We start from the raw sequence: 16,285 nt of genomic DNA on the forward strand, positions 1-16,285 counted from the left end.
GATTACAATACACTTAGAGCAATTTATTATTTCAATGCAAAGACTTCAACACTTGTCTTTATGGGGAATAAAGCCTTCCTATGTCTAACTAGGATTGACCATGCCATGCAAAAGCTTTTAATATACAAATACATATATTTATTTACTTTTTTCAGAGAAAAAGTGAGACAGCAGTGACTCAACAGTTGATTCTCCATGAAACGTATTTTGAAAAGGATCCTCTACTAAATCACAGGTGTGACGCAACACCAACTATTATGGGCAATGGTTGGTGGAGGAATTCAATCGGAATAACTCAGAGAATATACAGAAAATTGGGTTGAAGTTTTGAAAAGCACTGTATGAAGAAAGGAAAGCTTGATAAAAATCTTCAGTGGCCTTGGAGAATTCCCAAAGGGTTCACAGTGGCTTTAAAATCATGTTGACAATTTTAAATCTCATTGTTTTCTTATTTTTAACTATATTTTCAGTAGTAGCATTAAATCACTTTTTTCCTTCTATACATACACAAATTATAAAACTATGATCTTAAAACAACAATTCCTTACCTTTGACTCTTGAACTTTCTTGACTTTTTTCCTGCTGGAAATAAAACAAAAAATTGTAAGTATTATATCAACAGCCTGATATAAAATATCAATCACTACAACTAAAAATTTGTCAAAATGTTTGGTTGTACATAATGCCAGGAGTCACTGCAACACAATTCTCACTTTAAAAAATACTTATGTTAAATATTTTATCAGAACTCTAATCATTCTTACTGGACATAAATATTTCCAAGAAATCAATACAATCTGTGAATATGGATTTATAAATAAATGGTTAATTAATAAATACATACATAAATAAAAATTCCTTCCTTGGGCTATTCCACTTAACTATAACAGATAATGAATGATATCTTCAGAATTTGCTTTTAATGTCTCTATGTTAATCATAAATTATTGGTGAGAAAAAAGTTTAAGGGCAAATAATAGAGAATTCCCTAAAAAAACAAAAAAAAAATGATTCAATGGTCCTTCTTTCAATTTAGCTTAGAATTGGGCTCTCCCTTGCTTCTCTGAGGCTAAAGTTGACAACAATTCTGTTATTTATTCGGAGCTGCTTCAGTCAGACCTGTCTTTCAATTTGACATACTCTTTATTAGTTACCAGGCAACCCCAGAAGAATTAGCTTGCTTTCAAGTACTTAAGCAGAAATTGTGCACTCTATAACTTCTTGATTAATATCCAAGCATAGTTTTACTCTGTATAAAAGTTTCAATGTCTCATACTAAAATAATTTTGAAATATGTTTCTGGTAAAAATTATATACAGAAGTATACGTAACTGCAGAATTGTACAATGTCAATAAATTTTGGTAAAATTTATAAACAGTAAAATATAGATAACTTATTTTGTTGTAGGCATTCACTCTAGAGTCATATTTTGAGCATAAAAATGCATATTGACAAATGTGTATTTATTGAACCAGCTAACCCAATGTATGGTTCTATTGGACTTGTAATATTTTGTGTTCTAAATCTCTTTTCCTAACCCTTCCAGCCTTTGTGTTTAAATTCAGCACTCTCCTTTGTCAATTAACTGTTTTTTTTTTTCCAGTTCTGATTTAATTTCAAGTTCCTGGGGTCCATTTAAACTAAAATTTCAATATAAATGACTGTAAATATATGTTATTGTTTTATAATTACAGGCAAGTAGGCTTACATTTTCCACATTGGTATCAATGAAAAAATCTCTTTGTTCTCTCTCCTCTGTTCTCTCTCTCTCCCTCCTCTTTTGCCATTCATTCATTCATTCATTCACTTAATCATTCATTCTTTCAACAAATTTATATAGATCACTTTTATGTGCCAGACACTCTTCTATGTGACAAGAATATGAAGCGTGAACAAAACAGAAAACAAAGTGTGTCCTTTCGGAAACTAATTGTTACATAAATAGGAGTAAGTTCTATATAGAAAAAAGTATACCATTAAGTTCTAGCAGTTTGGAGTGAGTGTCTTCAGTTTTACACAGGTCTACAATGACAAATAACTTCTGAAAAACTCTAAGATGAGAGGATGATCCAAGCATCTATCTGGGGAAAACATTTTTTTTTTGTCTTTTGTCCTTTTAGGGCCATACCTGCAGCATATGGAGGTTGCCAGGCTAGGTGTCTAATTGGAGCTACAGCTGCTGGCCTATGCCACAGCAACGCTGGATCCATAACCCACTGAATGAGGCCAGGGATCGAACCCACAACCTCTTGGTTCCTAGTTGGATTCATTTCCACTGTACCATGACAGGAAAACATGTTTTTGGAGATAAAAAAACATTTGCAAATTTCCTGAGATAAGGAGGTCTTGGCATTGTCAAAAATACCAGGGAACTATGTGACAAGGAAGATTGATTAAGGGGAGTTTAGTTGGAAGTACAGAAAGGGAGGCAGCAGGTATAGACAGACCATCATTGGGGGTATCAGTTAGTTCATCAATTTTTGCACTGAGAGAGCTGAAAAAACATGGAACACTTTTTCTCAGTGGAGTAACATTATCTGTTACATTTCAGTAGCATCATTCTGGCTATTGAGAACAGTTTGAACAGGGGATATACAAAAGTAGAAGGACCAGCAGAGAGAGTATTGCAGTAATCCTGTTGGGAGCTGATAAGCATTTAGAAGGGTGTGGTACCTTTGCTGTGCAGAACCTTTTCAGTCTAATTAGGTCCTATTTGTTTATTTTTGTTTTTTACTGACATTACTCTAAGAAGTGGATCTGAGAAGATGTTGCTACCATTCATATCAGAGAGTGTTTGGCCTATGTTTTCCTCTAAGAGTTTGATAGTGTCTGGTCTTATATCTAGGTCTTTAATCCATTTGGAGTTTATTTTTGTGTATGGTGTTAGGGAGTGTTCTCATTTCATTCTTTTCCATGTGGTGTCCAGTTTTCCCAGCACCACTAAATGCACAAGCTGTCCTTTCTCCATTGTATATTCTTGCCTCCTTTGTCATAGATTAGTTGGCTGAAGGTGTGTGGGTTGAATTCTGGGCTTTTTATCCTGTTCCACTGATCTATATTTCTGTCTTTGTGCCAGTACCATATGGTTTTGATGATTGTTGCTTTGTAGTATAGTATGAATTCCGGGAGCCTGATTCCTCCAGCTCCATTTTTCTTTTTCAGGATGGCTTTGGCTATTCTGGGTCTTTTGTGCTTACAAACAAACTTTAAAATATTTTGTTCGAGTTCTGTGAAAAATGTCCCTGGTAATTTGATAGGGATTGCATTGAATCCATAGATTGCCTTAGGTAGTATAGTCATTTTGATAAGATTAACTCTTCCAATCCAAGAGCATTGTATGTCTTTCCATCTATTTGTGTCATCTTTGATTTCTTTCATCAGTGGCTTATAGTTTTCAGAGTACAGGTCTTTTGACTCTTTAGGTAGGTTTACTCCTAAGTATTTTATTCTTTTGGATGTGATGGCAAACGGGACTGCTTCCCTAATTTCTCTTTCTGATCTTTCATTGTTAGTGTATAGAAATGCCATCAATTTTTGTGTATTAATTTTGTATCCTGTGACTTTGCTAAATTCATGGATGAGTTCTAACAGTTTTCTGGTAGAGTCTTTAGGATTCTCTAGGTATAGTATCATGTCCTCTGCAAATAGTGATAGTTTTACTTCTTCCTTTCCAATTTGGATTCCTTTTATCTCTTTTACTTCTCTGATTGCCATGGCTAGGACTTCCAAAACTATGTTGAAGAGTAGTGGCGAGAGCATACATCCTTGTCTTGTTCCTATCTCAGCAGAAATTCTTTCAGCTTTTCACCATCGAGAATGATTTAGCTCTGGGTTTGTCATATATGGCCTTTATTATGTTGACGTGGGTTCCCACTATGCCCACTTTCTGAAGGGTTTTTATCAGAAATGTGTGTTGGATTTTGTCAAAGGCTTTTTCCACGTCTATTGAGAGGATCATATGGTTTTTATTTTTCAGTTTGCTAATGTGGTGTATCTCACTGATTGATTTGTGGATATTGAAGAACCCTTGCATCCCTGGGATAAATCCCACTTGATCATGATGTACAATCCCTTTAGTGTATTGTTGGATGCAGTTTGCTAGTATTTTGGTGAGGATTTTTGCCTTGATGTTCATCAGTGAAATTGGCCTGTAGTTTTCTTTTTTTGTGGTATCTTTGTCTGGTTTGGGTATCAGGGTGATGGTGGCCTTATAAAATGAGTTTGGGAGTATCCCTTCCTCTGCAAGTTTTTGGAATAGTTTCAGAAGGAGAGGTGTTAGCTCTTCTCTAAATGTTTGATAGAATTTGCCTATGAAGCCATCTGGACCTGGACTTTTGTTTGTTTGAAGTTTTTTAATCACAGTTTCAATTTTTCAGTTCTTGTGATTGGTCCATTCATCTTTTCTATTTCCTCTTGGTTTAATCTTGGAATATTGTATTTTTCTAAGAATTTGTCCATTTCTTCTAGGTTTTCCATTTTATTGGCGTATAGTTGCAGGTAGTAGTCTCTTATGATCCTTTGTATTTCTGTGATGTCTGTTGTTACTTCTTCTTTTTCATTTCTAATTTTATTGATTTGAGTCTTCTCTCTTTTTTCCTTGATAAGTCTGGCTAAGGGTTTATCAATTTTGTTGTTCTTTTCAAAGAACTAGCTTTTTGTTTCATTGATCTTTTCTATGGTTTTCTTTGCTTCTATTTCATTGATTTCTGCTCTGATCTTTATGATTTATTTCCTTCTACTAACTTTAGGTCTTGTCTGTTCTTCTCTCTCAAGCTGCTTTAGATGTATAGTCAGCTTTTTTATTCGAATACTTTCTTGTTTCCTGAGGTGGACTTGTATTGCTATAAACTTTCCTCTTAGAACGTTTTTTTTTTGCTGCATCCCATAGGTTTTGGAGTGTCATATCTTTGTTGTCATTTGCTTAAATAAGACAACCCACAGAATGGGAGAAAATCATTGCAAATGAATCAACTGACAAGGGATTAATCTCCAAAATTTATAAACACCTTCTACAGCTTAATAACAAAAAACCAACAACCACATCAAAAAATGGACAGATCTAAACAGACAGTTCTCCAAAGAAGACACACAAATGGCCCAAAAAACCACATTAAAAGTTGTTCAACATCACTCATTATTAGAGAAATGCAAACCAAAACTACTATGAGGTACCATCCTACACCAGCCAGAATTGCCATCATCAAAAGTCTACAAACAATCAGTGCTGGAGAGGGTGTGGAGGAAAAGGAACCCTAGTATGTTGTTGGTGGGATTGTAAATTGGTGCAACTACTGTGGAAAACTGTATGGATATTCCTCAGAAAACTAAACATAGAACTACCATTTGATCCAGCAATCCCACTCCTGGGCATCTATCCAGAGAAAACCATGACTTGAAAAGACACATGTACTCCAATGTTCATTGCAGCACTGTTTTCAATAGCCAAGACATGGAAACAACCTAAATTGCCATCCACAGAGGAGTGGACCAAGAAGATGTGGTACATATACACAATGGAATATTACTCAGCTATTCAAATGCAGGTAATAGTGGCATTTTTAGCAACATGGATGGACCTGGAAATTATCATGCTAAGTGAAGTGAGCCATACAATGAGACACCAACATCAAATGCTTTCACTGACATGTGGAATCTGAAAGAAGGACAGAATGATCTTCTTTGCAAAATGGATACTGACTCACAGACTTTGAAAAACTTATGGTCTCTGGAGGAGACAGTTTTGGGAGAGGGGGGATGCGCTGGGGTTGTGGAATGGAAATACTATAAAATTGGTTTGTGATGATTTTATTACAACTATGAATGTAATAAATTCATTGAGTAATAATGAAAAAAAGTGAGTGGTACCCGTGGAATTGGAGTGTTAGCTATAGCTGTAAAGAGTTGATAGATTAAGTGATGGGTGTGAGATTCTGAACAGATTAGGGTGATCTCAAGGGTTTGAGCCACTGAAGAATGTGGTTACTCCTCATAAGATAAGGAAGATGGCCAAATAAGAAACACGTTTATACCTTCTTGGCTTTCCTTCTGGCCTTGCCCCACTTTGTGAATTTTCATCTTATCTGGTTTCCACTTTTTTATCTCCTTCACTGATTCCTCCTCATCTCCTCAATTTCTAAATACTACTTTCCTAGGCACTGAGCCTTTATGTCTCTTCTGTATGCCTCATTCATTTGGCAATCTTAGCTACTCTTCTGGCCTCAAGTGACATACTTTTCCTAAAGAGACTTAAATTTATATCTAGCAAATCCTCACCACTGAACTTCAGATTCAAATATTCAGCTGTATTTTTGACATCTCTACTTGGATTCCTAATAATAGCCTGCCTGCCATGTGCAAAACTAAACTGAACTGCCATTACTTCTTTGACCATCTTCCTCATCTTCCTCAACTGTGTATTCTTCTAGCAATTTAAACATGTAAAATAATCCCTGTCTACTCTGTCTCTTAAGAGTGAAGAGCCTGAAATTTTTCTGTGTTTGATATCCACTTTGAATAACATTCTGAAGATGCAAAGTAGGATGATGGTCAAAATATCTAGAAGTCATGGGAGATATTTCAACAAGATACATATATTTAAAAATCACCAGTCTATGCATAGGCTATCAGTACTGCACCTGGAAAAAATACAGGAGAGCTGAAGGATCTAAAACAATATTGCCAACAGTTTAAGAAAAATACAAAGTCAAGTTAACCAGCAAAAGAGATTGAGAATATAGACAAATTGTAGGAGAGAAAACAAGAGAACAAGGAATCATGGCATCCTAGAATAAATAAGAAAGAAATTTTCAATAGTAAAAAATTCTTTCGACTTCTCTAGAATAATTAGGTCTAAGACAATGCCCATCAGATGTATTGACATATGCTTAAAAAAGTCAGTGGTGTTTGAACTTGAAAGTAAAATAGGAGTATCTAAATGTCCACCTACGAATGAATGGATTAAGAATATGTGGTACATACACACAATGAAATACTGCTCAGCTATAAAAAGAATAAAATAATGCCACTTGCAGCAACACAGATGCAACTAGAGATTCTTGTACTAAGTGAAGTAAGTCAGAAAGAGAAAGACAAATACCACATGATATCATTTACATGTGTAATTTAAAATATGGCACAAATGATCCTATCTACAAAATAGAAACAGATCTCAAACATGGAGAGAAGACTTGTGTTTGCCAGGGGAGAGGGGGAGAAAGTGGGATGGACAGGTAGTCTGGGGCTAATAGATGCAAACTACTACATTTTGAATGGAGGTCTTACTGTATTGCACAGGGAACTATATCCTATCTCTTGGGATAGAACATGATGGAAGATGGTATAAGAAAAAATGATGTTGTGATATATATATATATATATATATATTCACAATGCTGTATGGCAGAAATTGGCACAGCATGGTAAATCAACTATACTCTAATAAAAAAGAAAAAGAAGTCAATCCAAAAAAGCATTTGTGTTGGTGGCTGTGTAACTTTGCTGTACAGCAGAAATTGAAGGAACATTGTAAATCAACTATACTTTAATTAAAAAAATTAAAAATGGGAGTTATTCAAGGAGAGACGGTGATTGAGAAATTTGTGAAGTAGTAAATTTGAAGAGAGAAACATGACAGGGAAAAAATGATCTGGGGGTAGCGTCTAGGTGAGAGTAAAGGGAAGTCCATAGAGGTATTGTGTTTGTTTTGCTCATTTGCCTTTTTGTTTCATTTTGAATAAATGTATACTATATTGTTTGTATTGGTAACAAATGAGAATATCTAAATGATGGAATACACAGAGTAGAAACTGAGGGCATTAAGATAAAAGAAAAATTATTAAACTTACTTTATAAGGTTATTGGAAAGGTATACGTGATACAGAACATACATGGAGATAAAATTCAGTGAGAAGGACAACCAGTTCCTCTCATATAATTGGTTACAAAGAAAGGCATGGTTATAGATGTAGGAGTTCTATAGGTTTGATATGACAAAATGAACATATTCAATACGTGATTATTTATTTTCTTTATGCAATTGAAGGAAGGTCAGCTGAGTGGAGGATCAGAATGGTTTGTCAGAAATTTTGTCAGATTTCAAATGCTCTTTTTTTTTTTGAGAACAGGTAAAACTCCTGGTGTTGAAATCCTAATTGAGTCTTGCCATTGAAAGCAAATAGTGAAAGGAGTTCCTCTCGTGGCTCAGTGGAAATGAATATGACTAGTATTCATGAGGATGTGGATTAGATCCCTGGCCTCAGTCAGTGGGTTAAGGATCCGGCTTTGCCGTGAACACTGGAGGGGTCGCAGACACAGCTCAGATCCTGTGTTACCATGACTGTGGTGAAGGCCTGCAGCTACAGTTCCAATTTGCTCCCTAACCTGAACTTCCATATACCTACCATGGGGGCAGCCCTAAAAGCAAAACAAACAAACAAAAAAATGTAGTGATACAGATCTTAGCTCTATTTTAGCTACAGTTAACTAGGCTAAATACTCATTCATATTTCATTTTATTACACTCTTTTTAAGACTCATTTCTGTATTATATATAATTATAAATTACCAATGAAATGTCTTTAAATATTCTATAAATGGGAAATGCTTAAAAATCCTGTGTTTAAATGAGATAAATTAGTAATTCATTTAATTTAATAGACTGGGAAGAATAGGAACAGACTTATAAGGTAGGAAGAGAACATTTGTTCTCAAACTTGTAATATAACCCTGTCAGTATACATAGTATATACATATACTTTACATATAGCATCCATTTAAATATTAATCATGCAATATGTATTTAAATATTAATATTACATATATGTTTATATTATATTATAACTATATATTATATTTATATTTATACTATAACTATATAAATATAAATTATGTATATCCACAATGTAAGATTTCTAATGTAACAGCCATTCTAATTTGTTTCTAAAGATAAAATATTGTATTATTCACTTGGCAATATATATTTTCCACAATTTCATTCTACAAACTGTTACTTAATGTTTTAAAGGTTAATTTTTAAATGAGAAACTGTTAAGACAATTGTAATTATTTATGTGAGAACTTTTATGAGGTCAGAAAGATTTGTTACCTTGTGTGACACATTTGAGAAACATACTTACACTGGGAAAACTTGGGTCTTGTTCATAACAGCAGAATGCCAATCACTTGCTATAACTCAATTTTAATATTATTTCAAAAGACTTTCTGACAAAGAGGTCTCGTCTTAAATGAAGAAATATATTTTCGGCCATGTATCAAAGTTAAATAATAACAAAGGATTCATTTTCACTTTGTACCACATCATTTCCTGGAAGAATCCCAAAGTTCTATACTGATTAAATAAACAGGCTTCATGAAATCCAGCTAGTGGTAGAACTGGGCAAACAGATCCTTGTGGACAATATGTTAAAGATCAAAAAAGACAATCTGGGGAGAGAAGTATGGATTCAGAGGACACATATGATAAGATATAATCTCTTAAATGTTAAAAAATATAATAAATGGAACTTAGCTAAGTCAGGATAAAATTAAAATTAAGTTGGAAACAGTGGTTCTTAAAATGAGATTTGGTAGTAAAGGATCTAGGCAAATTAAAATATAGCCAAATAACAGTAACACACATGTTACTGGTCTTTTCAAAGGGAAGAATGTTATCACTCTAGAAAATGTTAGTAAGAATATTTCTTACCTAGTATTTAGATTTTGGTATGACATTTATTAACATATGATGATACCTCTACGATAACAATTGACTTCTTATAATCCAACACTAAAACTAAATATATGACCATAAGATCTTCAAACATACGTTACCTGGTACCTTCCCTCTCACTGCTCTCTGGGGAAATAAGAACTCATCTAACTGCTAAGTACATCATCTCTATTATAGCAGCATTGAGTTATAAACATCAGACTATCAGTAGATTCTTCTCCCACTTCATGCTATAAAGCTTAAATCATCTTAAGTACAAAGGTATGAACCCTATAATGGTAACACCCATGGATACTCTTTTCTAATTTGCATATGGGTGATGTTAGATTAAGGAGGCTACAGATGTGCCCTTGGGTCTGTACCAGGAATCCCATAGGCGTCCCTTCACATAGATGTAAGAATGGAACCAGTGCAGGCAGACTTGAATTGCTTCCTTAAAAAGTAAACCTATTTCTTCTGACTTTGAGAGGAGAGCCTGCACTTATTCTTTCAGTGAAATGTACATGAAAATAACTTTTCTACACTACCTGAAGGAAGGCAGGGTCATAAGGTGCATAAAATGCGGGAGCCTTAATATGAGAGTGATGAAGAAACAGAAGGATTTTGGGGTGGCTATTGTTTGTCCTCAGACACCTGTGACTCAGTTTGCATCTGGCCATTCATAATAAACAGATGGTAAGGCCATGCCATGTATATAATTAACAGGAACACATCAGGAAGTTGTTTTCTTCTTAACAACTCCTCCTTATTCATTCCTTTGGTTGAATGTGTGACAGACTGGGAGACTATAGACTTCCTTAAAGTTGGGGGCTGGGAAAGTATTTTAACTTATTTATTTTTCCTGGGCTAACATGTCTAAGGAAGCACACACACACTGTGTTTAGGTTGATCATGTGCTGAAAAAAATAAATAACTGTCATCAGAGAATTTAAGAAAAATAAAATGTAAAGAAGATTTTCACTGGTGTGTTAAAAAAAAGTCCCAGAATGAATCAACTAAACTTAAATTTTTAAATTAACAAAAGATGCAACTGAGTCTGTAGGAACCAAAAGTGATGGGTCTAGCTGAAGTGTTTCTTCTAATTCATATGATTCACACTTTTTCTTGAAGTAAATTGATATCATCATTCACCAAAGATGGCCTTATGTGAATATACAGTATTGCTATGGAACCTCAGGCAGAAATATATAAATCTAAGCTTATGACTAAGTACCACTGGATACTAACAGTGAAAACAGTCAACAGAAGGGGATGAAGCACAAGTAAATATAAATCTTGGTGGCAAATACACATAAAGGTAAAGATTATTAATTTTAGAAGACTAAATAGTTTAAATTCTTTCTCAGAACTCCTCATCTTTGATGTAAATGATACTTGTTCCCCAGACAAATACCAACAAACAGAATTTGTGAAATGCTAATTTGCAGTAGAGTATTCATGTTCAATATATATTTGTTCAACATTTTCATGTGCTAGGTTGGTAAAAATATGATAATAAATAATATAAAATATTAAAGGTTATTAAAAATATTTACTAGAGCTATTCAGTAATATGGGTTGTAAATTCATGAAAATTGGAAATAGGTGACTTTTTCAATATAGCCAGTCCGCCATAATCCTGTAACAAATTCTTCCGTGCTATTCTGACAAATGCATTCCCTTGAATACATGAGCTCCCTTCCCAGGCCTCCAACACACACATATGCATGCACCCACCCACCCCCCACACCCACAAACCCACATGCATACAGGCATGCACATTCTTTCCCAAGACATATTTGTTGGTGGCAATTTAATTATAAAATGATTTGAAAATAAGACATATTGGCACTCATCATGCCCTATATCTGGCCTCCTAAATCTTGGATTTATTGATGTACTTTCAATGTACTGCAATTGCTTTATATTTCTGTTTTTGTCTTTTTAGGGCCACACCCACCTCACATGGAGGTTCCCAGGCCGGGGGTCTAATCAGAGCTGCAGCTAGGCTGCAGTGATACCAGATCCTAGCCACATCTGTGACCTATATCACAGCTCAGGACAATGCCAGATCCTTAACCCACTAAGCGAGGCTAGGGACCAAACCCATGTCCTTATGGATACTAGTCAGATTCGTTTCTGCTGAGCCACGATGGGAACTCCCGATTGTGGATATTTAGTCTTAGTCTTAGTTTAATCACGATCTTATCTTTTATTTAAAGTAATTTCCCTTGGTATGTGAATCATGTTTCTGATTTCACATCACTCTTCAACAAGCCTCAATCTCTGATCATTCTATCTAAAATAGCACCCCCACAAAGATTTGATTTTCTTAACCTTTATTCATTTCTCACAGAAGCTGCCAATTCTGGGAATTAAATGTTTTTATTTGAAAATGGTCTGTTCCCTTCACTGGAATGAATGTGTGTCCCATGAGTCCTAACTGATATATCCAGTGTCTGGAAAAATACCTTCAGGAGAGTGGGCACCATTCCTAGCAGAGTGTCTGAGCTCCAGAATGTTAACAGCTTGGTAGAGGGATGAGCAAAAGACAAAAAACTTATGAAATGAAATGACATTTGATATTAGAATTTTGTATAAACTCTAGAGAGCAAGGTCTCAGGAGCAATGGCTCCTCTCAACATAGGCAGCTGAAGGGAAGCTTTGGGAGTCTGGAGATGGGGGGGAGTTGGACACAGAGAAGATGAGGTTGTAAGCTGATCTCTAGAGCAAAGGGAAGAGGGGAATTCTGTGTGGAAGAAATAGCAGGGACAAAGTTAAGGAGTCATGAGAGTGCCTGGTAAAAGCACAGAACTGCAGAGTGTTTGTGGAGGGGTAGAGGTGGGATGGTAAATTTTACATAGAGTTGGGCAACTAGTGGGTTTCAGCTTTTCATCAAGTGAAAGTAGGTTTCTCATTATTTTAAAGAAATGTTATCATATACATTAATAGCTGAACATGTAATATATGTAAAATTTGATGAAAAGATATATGTAGAAAGATCAAACCCTATTAAAGACACTCAAAATAAAACCTTTAAAAGCTATAGACGGTCAAACTATAGCTGCTTCTCTTTTGACTTAATATGTTGGTGTAATGTCATTAATACCAAAGTAAAAATTATAGTTGCTTCTTATCTCAGATTCATATTATATTTGATGTTTTTATAAAAATTTAAGGAAGAAAAAAGATTGATAGTTTAAATATTACTTGGAATTCTGAAGTTTATAAACAAGTTTTCAAGAGAGACATGCATGGGCTTTAAAATAAATCAAACTAGAACTAAATTTGTTTGCCAGATTCTTTTGATATTCATTTGTATTTGGCTTTACTTTTATTATGTACATATTGTAATTTTAACTACTAAGTTTAGATGCTTTATGAGGGATATTTATTTGTATTTCATTTAAAATAAAATCAAAGATTACAATGACAAATATATAATTAATTGCATTTATGTTTTAAATCTAATTTTTTAAGGGCTACACCTGTGGCAGATAGAAGTTCCCAGGTCAAATTGGAACTGCAGCTGCTGGCCTAGGCCATAGCCATGGCAATGCCAAATCCAAGTCAAGTCTTTGACCTACACAACAGCTCATGGCAATACCAGATCCTTATGCCTACTGATACAGTGATTGAATTCACATCTTCATGGATACTAGTTAGGTTCTTAATCTGCTGAGCCAGGACAGGAACTCTGAATTTATGTTTTAAATATAATTGTAAATATCAGGAAGATTTTCTGTTTTAAGATTTGTGTTCCTGTGGTGTGTGTATTCAAGTTAAATGGATAAGTCATATGAATAAACAATCACTACATATTGTGTCAACTACAATCATTAAGGATTTGCCTAAAGTCTCACAAAGGATATCTTTAGCTAACTGAGTCTTTTTTTTATTTTTAATTTTATGGCTGCACCCACAGCATATGGAGGTTCCCAGACCAGGGATTGAATCTGAGCTGCCACTGCAAACTAACTGCAGTTGGGGCAATGTAAGATCCTTTAACCCACTGGGCCATGATAGGTATCGACCCTGGACCTCCTCATTGACCTGAGCTGCTGCAGTTGGATTCTTAACCCACTGCACCACAGTGGGAACTCCTGGCTGATTGACTCTTGAAAGACATAAACAAACTGGATCTTAAAAAGTGAGCATAAACAGATGAGGAAATTATGAGCATCCATGGCAGAAAAAGTGGCATGTAGAAATAAGGAATTAAGTGGTAAGGTATTTTATATAGGAAATATCACAAAGACACATAAGCAGAGTAGATAACAAAGTAATCAAAAGGGAAATTATGCATTAAAAGCCCATACATGTTTCAAACATATATGAGCACTCCTCTCCATATAAAATTATTCATTTATTGCATAATGAATACAGATTTGAAGATTTTTAAAAATGCCAGAAGAAAATATTATTTTACCTAAACTCTAATTTTTAAGATTAAAAACAAGTCTATAGATGATTCTTGTAGTATTAATACTTTATATTATTATTATTAGACTTTGAATTGAAGTATGGTAAAAATGTAAAATTAATGTAGGTTGTTAGGTCACTTTTTTGAAGCTGTACAGTCGAAAGGAAGAGAAAATAATTTAATTTTGACAATTTTTTTGTCTCTTTAGAGCCACACCCAAGGTATATGGAAATTTTCAGGCTAGGGCTCAGATCAGAGCTGCAGATAGTGGCCTGCACCACAGCCACAACAATGCAGGGTCTGAGCTGCATCTGTGATGTACACCACAGCCCACAGCAATGCAGATCCTTACCCACAGAGCTAGGCCAGGGATTGAATACATGTCCTCAGGGATAATAGTCAGATTTGTTATCATTTAGCCATGATGGGAAGTCCAGTTTTAACAATTTTAATTAAATATTGTAGAGGAAAGACAGTCTCTTCAACAAGTATTTCTGGGAAACCTGGACAGCTGCATGCAAAGCAATGGAACTAGAACACACACTCACACCATGCACAAAAATAAACTCAAAATGGCTGAAAGACTTAAATATAAGACAAGACACCATCAAACTCCTGGAAGAGAACAAAGGCAAAACATTCTCTGACATCAACCTTACAAGTGTTTTCTCAGGTCAGTCTCCCAAAGCAACAGAAATAAAAGCAAAAATAAACCAATACGACCTAATCAAACTGACAAGCTTTTGCACAGCAAAGGAAACCAAAAAGAAAACAAAAAGACAACTACAGAATGGGAGGAAATAGTTTCAAATGATGCAACTGACAAGGGCTTAATCTCTGAATATACGAGCAACTGATACAATTTAACAGCAAAAAAGCCAACCACCCAATGGAAAAATGGGCAAAAGACCTGAATAGACTGTTCTCCAATAAGATAAACAGATGGCCAACAAGCACATGAGAAAATGCTCAACATCCCTGATTATTAGAGAAATGCAAATCAAAACCACCAGGAGATACTACCTCACACCTGTCAGAATGGCCATCATTCATAAGTCCACAAATGGCAAATGCTGGAGGGGGTGTAGAGAAAAGGGAATCTTCCTGAATTGTTTGTGGGAATGTAAGCTGGTACAATTATTATGGAGAACAGTATGGAGGTACCTTAGAAATATATACATAGAACTACCATATGACCCAGCAATCCCACTCTTGGGCATCTATCTGGACAAAACTTTCCTTGAGAAATACATGCACCCTCATGTTCATTGCAGCACTATTCACAATAGCCAAGACATGGAAACAACGCAAATGTCCATCAACAGATGATTGAATTAGGAAGATGTGGTATATAGACACAATGGAATACTACTCAGCCATAGAGAAGAACAAAATAATGCCATTTGCAGCAATATGGATGAGACTAGAGACTCTCATACTGAGTGTGGTAAGTCAGAAAGAGAAAGACAAATACCATGTGATATCGCTTATATCTGGAATCTAATATATTGCACAAATGAACCTTTCCACAGAAAAGGAAATCATGGACTTGGAGAACAGACTTGTGGTTGCCAAGGGGTAGGGGCAGGGAGTTGGATGGCTGGGTCCTTGGGGTTAATAGATGAAAACTATTGCTTTTGAAATGGATTAGCAATGAGATCTTGCTGTGTAGCACTGGGGACTCTGTCTGATCACTTATGATGGAGCAAGTTAATGTGATTAAAAAGGAATGTATACATGTATGTGTAACTGGGTTACCATGCTGTACAGTAAAAAATTGCAGAATCCTATAAACTAGTTATAATGGATGAAATAAAAATCATTATATTAAAAAATATTGTAAAGAATATCCCATTATGAAAGGTATCTAGCATAAATTTTGAAACATTGAAAAGATACATCTATTTAATTTTTAATATTATTTATATTTTTTTCTAAAAGAAAAAGGTGGAGTTTGAATTTTAAAAATTTGCAATACATATTCTAATGGCTCTTAGATATTTTATCTATTTGTCTCATTTTTTGTGTGAAGAAATTTGATATGTGATTAGTTGTATTCATAGTCTTTTTTTCTCTTTCTGTAATGGCTGCACCTGCAGCGTGTGGAAGTTCCTGGACAGAAATTGAATCTGAGCCACAAGGGTGGCAATGCCAG

The 16,285-nt window shown here is 34.9% G+C and overlaps 1 protein-coding gene across 3 annotated transcripts in view; it reads right to left on the bottom strand.

Annotated features, from left to right (window-relative positions):
• The window catches only part of FSTL5 (follistatin like 5), a 786,274-nt gene that overhangs the window by 644,038 nt on the left and 125,951 nt on the right, over positions 1-16,285 (bottom strand). For 2 of the 3 annotated variants that reach the window (XM_047798935.1, XM_047798934.1), the window contains one exon: positions 549-579. In XM_047798935.1, the coding sequence (XP_047654891.1) occupies positions 549-579 (31 nt within the window). Of the gene's footprint in view, positions 1-548; positions 583-16,285 lie in introns of all 3 variants that reach the window. The other variant, XM_047798933.1, reaches the window with a different exon arrangement.

The sequence above is a fragment of the Phacochoerus africanus genome, chromosome 10, assembly GCF_016906955.1.
Source record: "Phacochoerus africanus isolate WHEZ1 chromosome 10, ROS_Pafr_v1, whole genome shotgun sequence".
In the NCBI taxonomy this organism is placed as follows: Eukaryota; Metazoa; Chordata; class Mammalia; order Artiodactyla; family Suidae; genus Phacochoerus; species Phacochoerus africanus.